The sequence below is a fragment of the Lytechinus pictus genome, chromosome 5, assembly GCF_037042905.1.
Source record: "Lytechinus pictus isolate F3 Inbred chromosome 5, Lp3.0, whole genome shotgun sequence".
Classification (NCBI taxonomy): Eukaryota; Metazoa; Echinodermata; class Echinoidea; order Temnopleuroida; family Toxopneustidae; genus Lytechinus; species Lytechinus pictus.
Genome location: NC_087249.1, coordinates 29,379,825 through 29,395,812, shown reverse-complemented (window position 1 = coordinate 29,395,812; position 15,988 = coordinate 29,379,825). Strand labels below are relative to the sequence as shown.

At 35.1% G+C, this 15,988-nt stretch overlaps 1 protein-coding gene across 1 annotated transcript in view; it reads right to left on the bottom strand.

Annotated features, from left to right (window-relative positions):
* The window catches only part of LOC129260322 (myotubularin-related protein 10-B-like), a 45,154-nt gene that overhangs the window by 10,347 nt on the left and 18,819 nt on the right, over positions 1 to 15,988 (bottom strand). Inside the window, exons 4-6 of the mRNA XM_064100196.1 lie at positions 14,154 to 14,284; positions 11,962 to 12,040; positions 2,644 to 2,714 (exon numbers count right to left, since the gene is read on the bottom strand). Of these exons, the coding sequence (XP_063956266.1) occupies positions 2,644 to 2,714; positions 11,962 to 12,040; positions 14,154 to 14,284 (281 nt within the window). The remainder of the gene's footprint in view (positions 1 to 2,643; positions 2,715 to 11,961; positions 12,041 to 14,153; positions 14,285 to 15,988) is intronic.

The following is a 15,988-nucleotide window of genomic DNA, read 5'->3' as shown; positions in this document are numbered from 1 at the left end:
GTGCGTTGGAAAACCGGCCGGTGGGCGACTACGCACGCGCAAGTACCAGGCTCATCTCGGGCTCAACACGCACTCCACATACATACAATTATGTACACACATTATCAAAATTGTCAAAAAACGTAATTTGAAAAGAAAAACCATAATGCCGTAATTTGAATGAAAAAACGTAATGATTAAGGCAAAAACGTAATGGTTGGCAGCTCTGTCGTTAGGCCTTGAATTGCCAGGTGGAGAAAATAAAACGTGCACCATTAAAAAAGATTTTGCCTGAACAAAGACAGCAAATCTCAAAGTTAGACCATGGAGTTTTAGATGAAGCATGTCTATTAACTTGCCCTGCCACAGCGCTTATGTTGATTAGCAAGGTATCAATCTATATTTGCTACACCCTACACAGGTGTAGTAAGTGGATACCGTCTGTAGACAGTCATTCTTTGAATGCACTGAGCTGTATAAAGCCTGATGGAGCTGACATTGGGGTCATTATATAAAAACTCCATTAGTACTTGGTTGATTTCCACTGAAAGATTCCAACATGAACTTTGGAGTGTACAAATAATAGTTTGATGTGCACTTTACAAGAACTGGTCAATTTGATCAGGAATCATCTCTATTTTCAATATTGCAATTGCTACTTAACATGCTAACGGAACTCCCTTTCATAGATACATAGAATGTATATGATAATAAATCAATAAAAATCATATTATTTACAACAACCGAAATTCATACTTTGGGTAAACAAATTCATGCTGCCATATCAAAGCAAATTATCATCCCTCTGAATTGATAATAAAACTGAAATAAAATAAATTATTATATGAATATCAATAATGATAATAATAATAAAAGAATCCTAGCCATAAAGATGTTAACATTTCAGGTGTGGCCCTTATATTTTCATCAAAGTACAAATTTATTTTGCCATATCATATCATAACAAATCTAATCTCTCTGAATTCAAATTGAATATGATCAATAAAGGTATTGAATATCAATAATAATAATAGCACAAGCTATAAAGAGAGGTTTACATTTAAGGTGTGCTGCTTATATTTTTCACCAAAGTACAAATTCATTTGCCATTTCAGAAATGAGAATTACCATCTCTCTGAATGAAATCATTCGAATTGAATACAATTAAAAATTATATGAAATAGAGACCAGGCTGGACAAATGTTTATATTTTGGGTGTGCCCCTTAAATTTATACTAGAAAATACCAGAATGACCTTGATTACTTCAACTGGGCAGGGGAAGGAAAATGTGGATGAATGACTTGCTAATGGATATTCACAGTTTTTTTTCAACTTTGCTTCTTTTTTTTTATACTTTATTTACTTTTTTTATTTGCTTTTAATATAGTTTTTTATTTTTGTATTTGTTTCATTATTATTATTATCATCATTATTTTTATCATTATCATCACTATCATTATTATTCATTTATTTATGTGTTTATTTCTCATTTGTTATTATCTTATTTTTTTATCTATATATTTATTTATTTATTTCATTTTTTTTTTTTGGGGGGGGGGGGGGTAGGAGTTTTGTGAAGACATACTGTTAGACCCCCCTCACCTGGATCAGCTGGTCCCAAGCTATCACAAGATGGCCAGCTCTTATAACTGTTTCATTTGAAATGCACCTCCCTCCACCCTCTCCCTTAAAGTAGGTGCTTTCAGACCCATTCAAAACTGATAATAACTGATAATCTCTGTTCGTGAAATCCATCCCGATCTACCACCATAAGAGAATACCAGGGGGGTGTTTCACAAAGATTTAAGTATGACTTAAGGTCGCACTTTAATGCCTAGTTGCGTGCGGTATAAAAGGCGAGACCGCATTGGTCAGATCATGCAAAGAGGACGCACACTACTGCATATTGATCAATTAGATTGCGCGTTGCATTTCAGATACGCGTCGGCATTTAAGTGCGACTTACGTCATACTTAAATCTTTGTGAAACACCCCCCAGTTATTTCTTCCAGTATGAAAACAAATTATTAGTAATACCCCCCCCCAGGAAAAAAAATGCTTGCTAATAAGTGGATACTTTTCAAAATTCGAAAGGAAATGTCAAAGATATTCCCTCTGAAATTTCCTATCCCAGCCAGAACATGCAGGTGCCATAGAGTGTTTCGGTGGCTAGCTGACAATATCTTATTGCATGCATTTGCTCCTGCTCAGTCCATTTTGTGCACACTCATTAACTTTGAAAACTAACCCCAAAAGGGTCGGAAGGAAGGGGGTATGAATTCAGAAACTTGGACCGCGTATTTTGAGGCCTGAACAGGTTTTCGTAAATTGAGGGTTATTTTGGTGATCGAGTTGGTCTGAGAGCACCTACATGTAGTCATGTCATTAGTTAAGGCCCTGTCACATCATTCAGCGCAAGCTTTGTGTGCGTGACTTGCGGGTAACTATTTTTTGCTACCCGCACATGTCACCTGCATCGACAGTATCTCATACGTATCTCACACACAGTTGCCCACAGAAGTGCATGCAAGTCTGATTTGCACACAGAAAATTTTTATACATGCTCAAAACATTTTTGCATTTGAGTTGCTGCGGGTACTCACCCGCAAGGCTTGTATGGAACAATGTGACAGGGCCTTTATATTAATTTGTTTTTTTTATACCTTTAATAATGACCGTCTTTTCTGCTAGGTAGATCTTATCAGCTGCTTCCTTTGCAAGGCTGAGGCATGCTCTGTAGACAAAAAAAAAAAAATTAAAAATACATGAATATTTGTATTCAAGAATTATAATGTGAATTCAATAAATGGAAATACAAAGAGAAAAATACATAATGCTTTTTCACTTTTTCCCTCAAATATGGAAAGATCTTTCTCATCGAGGTAGAGGAAAAAAATATTTTATTTTTCCAGTGGCAAAATTGATGTGTACATATATTTTTGTTACTGGTACTTTTGTGGAGACAATATGATTGATTCTCTGAAACATTAAAAAGGCAGAAAGACATTACGGTCTTGGAAACATCCACTTTCGTTTTTGGTCCATGGATATCAAGATCATTAAAAATAAAATTCTTAGCATCATCTTAACTATATTTCTTCTTCTTCAAGTTGCATTTTTTTTCTGAACACCTTTCAAACATTCCTAAATGTGCATTCGCAGGAATGATTTTTATTGGATTAATAGGAATACAGTTTACTCCTCAAAATCAAGAAAATTCTCATTAAATCAATTCATAATTTCATTACTCCCATTTATCCAATAACAATCATCCAAGCCAATTCAAATATTTCCCAAATCATATTGTGCAACATGTTTTTCCTGACTACATCAAGTGTCCTAAAAAAATTGAACTTCTGATTATTTTTCCTGGGGATTTTTCGAACTACCATTATGCAAGAGAGAGTATAACCCCCCAGTTGTCCCTATTAAAAGGGGGAAGTAACATTCTGTTTGCTCGATTATGTACATACACATGATTTGATTTAATACAGCAATACCGAGAACATCATAACCGCCATCAAATGAAGTCCCTTTTCAAACTGTTAAAGTTCATGTTTACACAATGCCTCTTTCATAGTTTGTGGGAGGGCATGGTTGGAGGGGTGGTGCTATTCCCAGCTTTGATCTACAATGCAACAATGCTGCATAGGATTTGGGGAACAAAATACATGAAAAATATCTATTGAAATCATTTAGTAAAAACCTTGAAAATTTCAAGGAAAATAGAGCAGTTGAGGCAGGAATTGATTTTGTCGCTGAGTTATGGTGATTTCAGAATCTAGGAACAAACTGTTTAAATTTAAGGTGTCTGTACTTCCCCCAACACAAAGATTGGTATAAGTGCAGTATTCTTGACCTTTGCTACATGTGTACATAGAAAATGTTTATACCCTTTTTCATTGCAATTGGGGGAGGGGGGATTATAGGGATTTTTTCTTGGTAAGTGTATGTTTTTCAAAACATTTTTTTTTCAAACACATTGGTACCGATGACATTTACAAAGAGCATAAAATGTGGATTGAACCACTGATTTTCATGGTTTTTATAAATAAAGTTCGTCAAATTGTCAGTTGGCTAATATGAATTATGATGCATAAAAGTGATTTATGAATATCATTTCTTTTACAAAAAATATTTCAAATCTTCATAACGGCATGAGTTAAAGGTTGAATCTAATTTTAATAGAAGGGGATTGAAGACTAGTCTTTATTTCTTTGTTTCCTGCTTATCAGCAGGACGACACAAAAAGATACACGTACTTAGGATAAAATGTTACATTAGGTGGTTTCAGACCGCCTCGAAGTTCGTCAGTTCCAGGTATTCTCTGATCGGGAAATTTACCCCAATCAGAAAATACCAGGTATTTTGGTAATGTGAAAGCAAACTACGCGTAATTTCCCCGAAAGAAAATACCCGCTAAATAGTAGGTACTTGGCGAAATTACGAGAACTTTCGCGGGGATTTTTCCAAGGTCGCAGGTATTTTGGCAATGTGAAAGCAATTTACGGGAACTTTAAGCCCAGCGTGTCGTTGGGCGCGGGCGCCGTGGGTGGCTGCTGGGCTAGTGGTTTTGAATCTCGCGCCTTGCCTGCTTATTAGACCATACTGCGCATGCTCCTAACTTCAGGAATTTATCCCGAAGGGTATGTTTCAGGGCGGTGTGAATGCAGGAATAATTAATGGGTATTTTTTTGCCTAAAAATGTTCTCGTAATTTAACGGGGATTCTTGTGATCGAGGCGGTTTGAAACCGCCTATTGTGCTCATTCAATATTGAAATTCAAGGAAAATTTCTAAAATGCTATATCACACATTCTCTAACTGGATTTTTGAAATACATATATATAATGGACAAATAGAGGCTACTTTGTCAATTTTATCGAATTCCTAGTTTATGTGCGATACCAAACCTGAAATAAGCTCTATATCTGCATTGTTGTTTATCAATTGATTTATTTATCTATTCATTTTTATCTAAGAACAGGGTAGTTTTTTCAGCACCAAAATGTTTGATTTACAAAAGAGCTTTGTAAATAGTGAAATGTCTTTGATAGCTGTGTGCATTTTTTTTCTCCTTCCTTCTCCTTTTTTTTCACTGCTTTCCTTGGAAGTCTGACAGGGAAGTACATCTAAAGCACTTATTCAGGGGTATTATAAGTAGAGAAATATTCGATAAATCAAGTCTAAAAACAAAGTTTGATGGGACAGTAGTATGATAGCTGCAATTAATAGCATCCTTTCGTTACTAATCAACAGCGGTTGCTTCCACAAGCAGGGGAAAGAATTGTATTTTGTTTTGAAATATTTTTGAAGAAGATGGTGGAAATGAAGTTAATCAAGTGACTAGACCCAATACAAACAACCCAAGGGGGGTCTTCAGATGATCACATCCTCATAAACAGACACCTGTCAACAAATTTCACCATCTTCATGAAGCCCTCCTCATTAAAAATGATGCCTATTTCTAAGATTAAACCATTGTCAGCTGCTTTCAAATATTAAAAGTAAAAAATGCTTTAACCAAACTTTACTGCAATATCAAATGTAGTCTGATCCTCACCATTCTACAGCTTGTGTAACAAGTCCTCAATGTCAAGGGGAGGAAGTAATTTGCCCTACATTTTCAACATTGCTAGCAACAAGTTTTCTTCAATGAAAAGGACTATATTTTTTTGTACCTTGTACACATACTTCAAGTTCACAAGACAACATTAGGGCATGTGGTTCACAAAATATACATGAAATTGTGCCTTTGAGTCAGACACAAATAGCATCATAAGCCAAGTGATTAATATGTGATTATTTTACTTTTAAGATCAGAGAATTCACCCAAAAAAAAGCACAGTAAAAGGTTACAACCAGAAGAAAAGAAATGGTAATCAACGACAAAACCTAGTAATAGCAGGAAAATAATGCAGTGCCTTTGACTGGCAGACATCATAAATTTGAAAGCTGTCAGAGGGCAGGGGTAAAGGCTTCCTTCCCAACTCGGCTCATTTAAATGTCAAACTTGACGGCCAGGAAATACTTAATCTATTGACTAGACCAATTACATTAAGAGCCAGAAGGGGGCTCCATCCACCAAAACATTCTGTTCTGCACAAAATTCACACAGTGCCGTTGAACAATACTGTCTGAGACACAAATGCATATATTTGTTGTATTTGTCCTTCAAGTTGGTTTACAGACAAATATAACATGGTGCTAGGCACTTGAAGTTTTGGAATATTCAATTTTTCACCATACAACACAGTCTGAGGTAAATATTTTGACAGAGGCAGACATTATCTTAAAACATGTGACAGGGTCTAAAAGGATATTGTTACTGATGATTTAATGCTTGGTCATCATGAAAACAGTCAGAACATAAACAAAAACAGGGGTCCTGCATTCACAAAGCTGAACATAATCATTGAACTATGGTTTAGATAAGTAATTTAATCATGATGTAGAGAAACCATGGTGTAGTGGTTCTGACTCTCGCCTTGTAAAAAGAGGGTCATGTGTTCGAATCCCACCACGATCTGGTGTCCTTTGGCAAGGTGTTAATCCACACTTTGCCACTCTCGACCCAGGTGCTATATGGGTACCCGGTACGATGTGAAAGTCATTGTAGCTTGTCCAGTACTGTGTGCGCCTCACAGGCGACCGACTGGAATACTCCCCAGGGAGTGATGGATGTGCACACATTGTGTGCGGGAATGACCGATTGAATCCGATGACCGGGGTAATAATATATCTGTAAAGCGCTTAGACACGTTGTTCCGATGTATTATAAAAGCAGATTATTATTATTATGACTAGCCAATAAATTGTTTCACAAATTCTCAAGTAAAAACATTTTGAATGCATCAGCAATTTTAATGCAAAAGTACATTTTCTTTTAATCATTTAAATATTAAAAAAACATAACCAATGAACGAAAGAAGACAAATGAGCCCAGACAGATAAGTCAAATTTGGCTATCAATTGATTTGAACTGTGAATTAATAAACATTGTCAAAATAAAACAGTTTTCAACCAGTTTCTTGTATAATGCTAGATTTACATTTCCTCTCACTGCATTATGATTGTAAAAAATAACTCAAATAACATGCTATTCTTGGATTCCATTTTTTCATTTCAAAAACATATTTCAAATAAAAAAATTATAAAAAAAAGCTATCCTGCCCCTAACAGAAAACAAGTGGAATGCCTCTGGCCGTCTCACCTGCATCACGCGATTCAATATAGCAGCAGTGCTGATTTTGAAAACTACTATAACTCGCACAAGATGTTCAGTGATACTTGGTTACTCTTATTTCCACGTTTTATGAACTAGACCAATACACTTATAGAGATATGATGGCAATTCAACAAATACCCCCAACGTGGCCAAAGTTCTTTGACCTTACATGACCTTTGACCTTGATCATGTGACCTGAAACTCGCACAGGATGTTCAGTAATACTTGATTACTATTATGTCCAAGTTTTATGAACTAGACCAACACACTTTCAAATTTATGGCTGTAATTCAACAAATACCCCAATTTGGCCAAAGTTCATTGACCCTAAATGACCTTTGACCTTGATCATGTGACCTGAAACTTGCACAGGATGTTCAGTAATACTTGATTACTATTATGTCCAAGTTTCATGAATCAGATCCATAAACTTTCAAAGTTATGATGGTAATTCAACAGATACCCCCAATTCGGCCAAAGTTCATTGACCCTAAATGACCTTTGACCTTGGTCATGTGATGTGAAACTCAAGCAGGATGTTCAGTGATACTTGATTAACCTTATGTATAAGTTTCATGAACTAGGTCCATATATTTTCTAAGTTATGATGAAATTTCAAAAACTTAACCTTAGGTTAAGATTTTGATGTTGATTCCCCCAACATGGTCTAAGTTCATTGACCCTAAATGACCTTTGATCTTGGTCATGTGACATGAAACTCAGGCAGGATGTTCAGTAATACTTGATTAACCTTATGGCCAAGTTACATGAACTAGGTCCATATACTTTCTAAGTTATGCTGTCATTTCAAAAACTTAACCTCAGGTTAAGATTTGGTGTTGACGCCGCCGCCGCCGTCGCCGCCGCCGTCGGAAAAGCGGCGCCTATAGTCTCACTCTGCTATGCAGGTGAGACAAAAACCCTATACATCTATGGAGCAAAAAAGGAAATATGCCTATTTGATTTAGGCTGATTGATGGAGCACGTTCAATACTCTAAACTGATCACGTTTTCCTAATTAACCAGTTGACAACCAATTACTTGTTTTTACTGTAATTTGTTTTATCTTTAATTTACCTTTGTTGCCCTGCAAATAATTTATTAGTTCATGACCTGGGCTTTTTTATTTTTTAATATGCATACATGTTCCTGTGTTTGATTTTGAACATTGAATAAAGTAATGATTTAAATCTCATTGACTTTAAAATTACAAAAAGACCACCAGGGGACCATTTCGTCAAGAGTTTCAACTGTGGTAACTTTGCCATTATCGCAACTACCATAATCGCAACTTGATTGTGACTGACTGCTGATCCATGGTAGTTACCATACTGGCAAAGTTAAAAGAGTTGATTTGAAGTCCTTTATGAAACTGGCTCCATGTTCTGACATCCTAAGGGTTAAAAGAGAGACATGGGAAGAAAATATAGATATGAGGAAAGACTTCAAGAATAGCTTTTTTCGTTCCATCTTTAAGCTTGTAGAAAAATATTTAATACTAATTGATTGTTCCAATGTCTGTTTCAATATCAAAGTCAATTAGAAATAGTCAAGTCAAGTTTGTAAACAAATTATTGGTTATCTTTTGCTTGATTGCAGAGTGCAATAAAAAAGACCTTGTGTTACTTTGCGTAATAATTTACCTCATGGTGAGGATAAAGAAGGATGGCTGGGATGGAAAATGGTCATATGTTACTGAACCTTCAGGACTTAATTTCTCCAAAGTGCTTTCAATGGAAAGAATACTCCAAAAATTGGAGATCAGATGTACACATTATACATGAATGAATTTGATGACTGGAAACTGTTAAAAGCTACTGAAACCGTTGCATATGATTGGCCCAGAGTAAAATTTGGTAGTCAAATTCACTAACAAGGTCCTTCATGAAACAACCCAGAGTATCCACAAAAAGAGCTCAGAAAACAATCTCATATTAGGGAGTAAACTTGTAAAAGTCCAGATGATATTCTTTTCAGGAAGGAAGGGCCGAGGTGATCTTTCTTACTCCTCCCTTTTCCTTTCACCATCTAATACCCAACAGCCCACTATAGAATTCGTCTTTTGAGAGACTTCATGAATCATGGGGTTACTGACTGAGAGTACAGTACCTGATGACATCATCACTTCCACTTGGGTTATGAATTCATAGATTTTCAAGAAAGAGGATTTGATATGTGGATCAACGACAGATTGAATATAGAAGATAACGATGAACAAGTTCAAGAAACATCAAGTAAACTGAGAAATAGCTGTTGACACCACATCTACTTGATCTACTAAAGATGATCAAAATGAGACCACAGCTCATGGACTATTGAGATATTTCAATATAAGAGACAAAGTGTATTGAGAATAGTGACAGGAAGAGTGAGACAGAGTGAAAGTGCAAAATAAAAGAAATGTAGGAACAAGAAGGAAAAAATCCAAATGGCAAAGCTGGAATAAACAGCTAAAGGAGGTTTAGAAACAGAGAACACACGCAGAATGAGATATAAAAGAGAACAAAATATAGAAGAAAGTGGGAAAACATCATCAGGAGGCAGATGGCCAGAGACTAATCACAAAATATCACAAAATATCATTAAATTTCAGACGAGGCCTCCAAATGAAAAAAAAATAATAAAGAGATAAAAGTGACTTGTAATCTTAAATTGTTAGAAACTTTTATCTTCAGGATTTCAGAGAAAACAGATTTTCTCAGATTGTTTTCTCAAAAACATGTCAATGCACACAACAGAGATATAAAAATGAACAGAAAATTGACTAGAAAACTGTTCAAAGTTCATTATAAAAGTAAAAAATAGTCATCATTTCTGTATCAGAGACAACAAAGAATTACAAAGTGACATTGAAACATGCCTTTCTAGATAATCATAGCATTATTCAAAAATACGTTTTCTTGATTATCATGGGTAAACAGGATAATACAAATACCGGTAGATGAAAGGCAGAAACAAGAATGAAACTATCAAGAAAATTGAAAAGCTAATCTACATCACTAAAGAAGGTTTAGAAACAGAGAACACAAACAAAACAAGATATAAAAGAAAACAAAATATAGAAGAAAGTGGGAAACGTCATCAGGAGACAGATGGCCAGAGACTAATCACAAAATATCACAAAATAACATCATAAAATTTCAGACAAGGCCCCCATATAAACAAATAATAAAGAGACAAAAGTGACTTATATTCCTAAATTGTTATAAAGAGGACTTCAAATAAAACAGATTTTCTCAGATTGTATTTTCTCACAATAAAAGTATGTCCATGCACACAACAGAGATATATTAAGATGAAGAGAAAATTGACTACAAACAGTCATCATTTCTGTATCAGAGACAAAGAAATTTCACAAAGTGACATTGAAAAAAAATGCCTTTCTCGATAATCATAGTATTATTCAAAATGTTTTCTTGATTATCATGGGTAAACAGGATAACAAAGATATTTTCAAGAAAAATCCAGACTAATTTTTATCCAAAGATATATCATTGGTGAAATGATAAAAATACAAAGGAACAATGTAAATCATGCAAATATTTGCATCATATGAAGCAAAGTGTAATATGTTAAGGTCAATGTCTAAAAATATAATTTCATGAATGAATTAATAGAACTAACAGTTTATCAACACAAATTAGTATTTATCCTGCCGCAAGAACATGTTGCTACGTGTACATGGACTTTGTAAATCATCTTCATAAATAAAGAATATCTTTATCATATCTTAAATAAATATCAAGTTTGACTTTGGCAGACAGTCAGGAGGAATTACCGTAACTTACTTTAAACTCATCTTGATAAAACACTGAATGTCCCATTCCCACCCCCTAAAAAGGTCACTCACATGTGTGCATAACTTGCCATATATGCTTTTATTAGTAAATGGAAGAACATAGATTATTCTCAATTCAATATAATTTTTCATCTCTCATTTCTTTACATCACTGTACATTCCATTGAATCATTAACAAAACAATTTCCAGTTAAATGATTGATTGATTGATTCTTTATTTCCATGCAAAAATTGAAAATACAACATAAAATATATTGACAATATTTCACGGTACAATAACAATAAACAATCATTGCGTGGGAGGGGACAGTCACAAGCACAAAGGCTTGAAAAGGGACGCCCCTCAAGAAAGACTACAACCCAGAATAAACATCCATATAAGTCCATCTTTGAAAATCACAGTAAAAAGCAGGGCCATGATAGATGAGCTTTGTCCATAAATGTATTTTACTGATATTCCAAGAAACTGAGATGCAGAAATTCACCTGTAATATTTGCCACTTGATAGATCAAGTTCAAAGTTCAAGGTTAAAAAAAAGTTCAAACACATATAGCTTCTAATGCAGAATGAAGGCTTTCTCAGTCAAGCAACAAAGTTTTACAATGAAGATTAGCAAACATTCTGTGTACACAATGGGAGATGATGATGCTTAAAAAAAAACAGAAGTAGAGGCATTTATTTCCTGGTTACTAAAAGCTGTGGGACAATCATGAATCTAAAAAAAAGAGAGTATGTACAAAATTATTGTTGTCCGAAGTTGTAGAGACAAATTAATGACAACATAATACCATAATCATATTAGATTTTGTCTTTGTAACTTTGTATCTATTTCAGAGTTTAATCATACAATGAGCAATTATTTAAAGAAGTTGGACAATACTATCTCTTAAAGTGTGATTTTTTTTCTGAGCTTTGACATGCCATATCTTAATAAGGCTTGATTATCATTCTTACCCTATAGTTTGAAGCCACTTGGTACTGTCTAACGTTGAATACCACTTCTCATCTGTCGTCCAGAAGTCCTTGATGTTTTCTAAAAATAAAGGAATCAAGAAAAAAGAAAAACAAATTAAAATGAGACACACAAGTTAGTTCTTACCTTATTTTTTCTCACAATGAACAACAAATGTATAAAGAGTTCATGAAAATTACTTCGAAGTTTTCCTTTTATTCTGAATTACTGTCATTTACCATTTATTTAATCAATTGCTTTGTGAGTGGTTCAAACATTTCTACATCTAGCAAAAAGAACGTGGATACAAATCACTTTAAAATAGAAATGCCATAGGCTTACATAAAGTCTCTGCAGGTCCGCTTTAACTTTAAAACACACCCTTAAAAATTACCAAGTTAATCACCACAAGACTATGTATAATAACAAGAGTTTAATAGTAAAGAGAAGATTCCTTTTTAACAGCCCCCCCCAAAAAAAAAAAAAAAACACAATTCAAGTACTTTGCAGTTAGAATTATTTTTCTAAATCAATTCTCTATGGCAATGAGGTCTGAAGTCAACTTGCTAAACTACTATACCAATCTGAATAAAGAAATGAATGAAAATTAATCAGTCTAAATCGGTGACTTAACACAAACATGAATAGCACAGTGGGTACCCATAACCTGACGGCTGTGAAACATGAGACTTCAACTCCTGCTGGAGATGTCACTTTTTGTAACAGAGAACTGAGATCATGATCACATTCCCAAAGCCCTGAATCACAGTGCCTTACTTGAGGGATTGCCAAATTGAATTATAAAGCTATACCCCCCATGCCATGATGTCAATAATACTATGACTTTTTGGAAACATATATGACTTGGCAGAAAATATTGATACCATCGCATAACTGAACATGAATGCCCAAGCCTGAAATTTCTTTATTATTCAGGTAAGGCTACTTTTCTTTAGTGCACATTTCTGTATTATGGCATTAAGAGGGAAAATTAAAAAAAGGCATCCTTATTCAATACAGAATATTAAACTGATCATCTTTGAAGTAAATAATTCTTGTGTAAAGAAAGAAGTGTCATTCATAGAAAGGCAATCACTCTCAAATTATGGAAAAGCAAAAGTGCAAAACAAAATCGGGGGAAATCCACGAGGAGTCTGATAAAATTACAGTGCCATAATAAGAATTAAATTTGGCAAAATTTTGACCTCAAGACTCCTTCAAAATTCATGACAGTCAATTAGCCTGGTTATGTAATCAACACTGGACTTGAAGACTTGGCAGCAAATGCTGGAAAACTGCCACAATCCTAGGAGGCTACTTCTCAAAATACTAACTACATCATTGGGATTTATAAGGTAATGAAATCGTACAAGACTGAACAACAACTTTCCCTACAAACATAAGTTGACTTTCAAACCATGGCTGAGCTACCCTACAGATTCTTGGGGCAAGTTCTTATGAGGAATGGACACTGCAGAGTATCACTTGTACAGCCACTTGATTTTGGCCTATGATGCTAAAGCTGCCAAGAACAAATCAAGCAACACTGGAGAACATTCATACATTACACTATTGCCATTGACATCATGAGCAAGAAAAGCACCTTGATATTTCAGGTTTGTACATTCTTTCTTGTCAGTACATGTTGGCAAGGGTGGCAGTACACCGTATCATACATTACAAATTCCTAGACAGTTACTTTTCCAGGGGCAACAAAAGAAGAACCAAAAGGTGCTCCTTGTTCCATCATATATTCATCACTGAGTCATCCTTAAAGCCAACACCTGGCAAGCTCAAGAACTGGATGTAGCCATCCTGTACAGGGACTTCTTGTATCCCAGGAGATTCCTTACTCACTTTGATGATGTCTTTCAAGACCTTTATTATTTTCCTATATGACATTGAAAGACTATAACCGGTCACAGAAAAAAAAATAATGGGCATTGTATGAAACCTACGTTCAATTCCATATCAAGTATAAGTTTCAAGATGAGGCACAATTCCTTTTATTAAGTGCAAATTTGCAATTGGCATGTGCTCAATTGTAACTCCACTTCCTTTTAATGCAATGCCGAATCAGGCTTGATTTTCGGACTGACGCTTAATTTGCAATTGAATGTAAGTTTCTTGCACTGCACCCTAAACATGGTTGTAGAGGGTTTCAAACATGGCTCGAGTTAACCTTGGACCTTACCTGGCATGCACATAGACTGAAGCTTCTGGTAGCCACTTTGTAGTTCCTGTATACTTGGACAGTCTCTACTCAGATCAATGATGTCTGGATGAACCTTGGAGGGGTGACTTAGCATTACACTGTCAATAATCCTGGATGGAGGGAAGAGTGATGGAAAATTTAGTCAGGATGGAATGGAGAATTGATGAAGGAAATATTTGAATGAGAGAGGGTTCAATATTATGGGTAGGAGACAGGAGAATGACAGATAGATAAAGAGGAAGTAGAGAAGAGGGGGGGGGTGAGAGAAGAGGAGAGATAGGGAGAGTAAAGAAGAAGAGATGTGTGTGTGAAAGGGAAAGAGGGAGAGAGGGAAAGAGAAAAAAGAAATAGAAAGATAATGAAGAAGAAATAATGAAGAGAGTGTGAGAGTATATAAAGTGGTACAATGTATATAAGTGTTTATAACATAAGAAATGTAGACAATGAAAAGGAGAAATGTATGAAAAAATGAGCCAGGAATAGTATAAAATGGGTTGGAAAATCAAAAGGAAAGGACAGATACAGGCATAATAATAACAAATTGGATAAACAGAAAAAAACATAAGCTAAGAATGAACATGAAAATGCAAAAAGGGGGAATTCGTGAAAGAAAATAGGGAAAGAATATGAAGGGTTGGCTAGACAGGGGAACTAGACAGAGTAGAAAAACAAACAATAGAAATTGGTTGATTAAATGAATAAAAACAAATAAAAACTTGGCATTTGGCAGGTGAGGTTTACCTAACTCACAAGTAAATCTTTAATTCAAGTAGGGGCAATCCATTGTTACCTGGAAGCCTCTGGGTAGCTCACACAATCACATCATCTATTTTTATACCAGAGTCAATCTATACAAGGGGGAAGGAGGGGGTTTGTCTACCTTAAACCACATTTCATTACACCCCAGCCAGTCATGATTCCATCTTGATAAAAAGTTTTCCATACGTTTTTAACGCATACATTTCATTTTCTAGACAGGTGAATCATGGACCATGGGACTAAATGAGTTAGCGAAAAGATCCAAGGGCATAATATGATTTAGGTGAATATAGGAAATGGTAAAATTGAATCATGTCACTCTATGGTTGCTAATTAACTGATATCACATCAAGTCTCCAAACTTCAGATGACTCAATATGCATGATCCCCTTTTTACAATCTTACAATATCGGATTCCAGCTCCAGAGTTTACGGGAACTCAGTAGGGGTTTACAAACAATGTAAATGTAAAACAAAATGCAGCTAATGCAATATTCTTGGAGATGTGATTCTTCCATTGTGAGTCAGAGCGTATATTGTAATGAAGGGATGTTCTTATCATTCCCAAGAAACAATCATCAGTGTTCCTGGATGCTGACGGAGGGGAATATCATGGTGGAAGGTGGGGGGGGGGGGGGGGAATTTCAGTCAAACACAAAGCCTCCTCCACCAAACCATCCACCCCAAAAAACTTCCTTGTCAAAACTCAGTGTTTGGCCATTTCTGCATACATTGATACTAATGGATGCTGTATCAATCTTTGATGATCCAGAATGATGCATTAGTCAATCCCTTCACATAATAGCAATTTGTCTAAAGTCAATAAAGTTAATATGTATGTTTATTTGTGACATGATAGAACTATCAACAGCAATCTATAACAAATTATATCAAATAGTTAAATCGAAAGTCAATTGAGATTTTTTTTTTTAATACCGGTACCTAAAACTCTCTTTTCTTTGTTTCAATTCTATTCTGAGGTCATTACAGCGCTTTCTTGAGTTCATATTAAAGACTTTTAAAGCCAATGGAAGCTTTATATAAACAAGAGCACA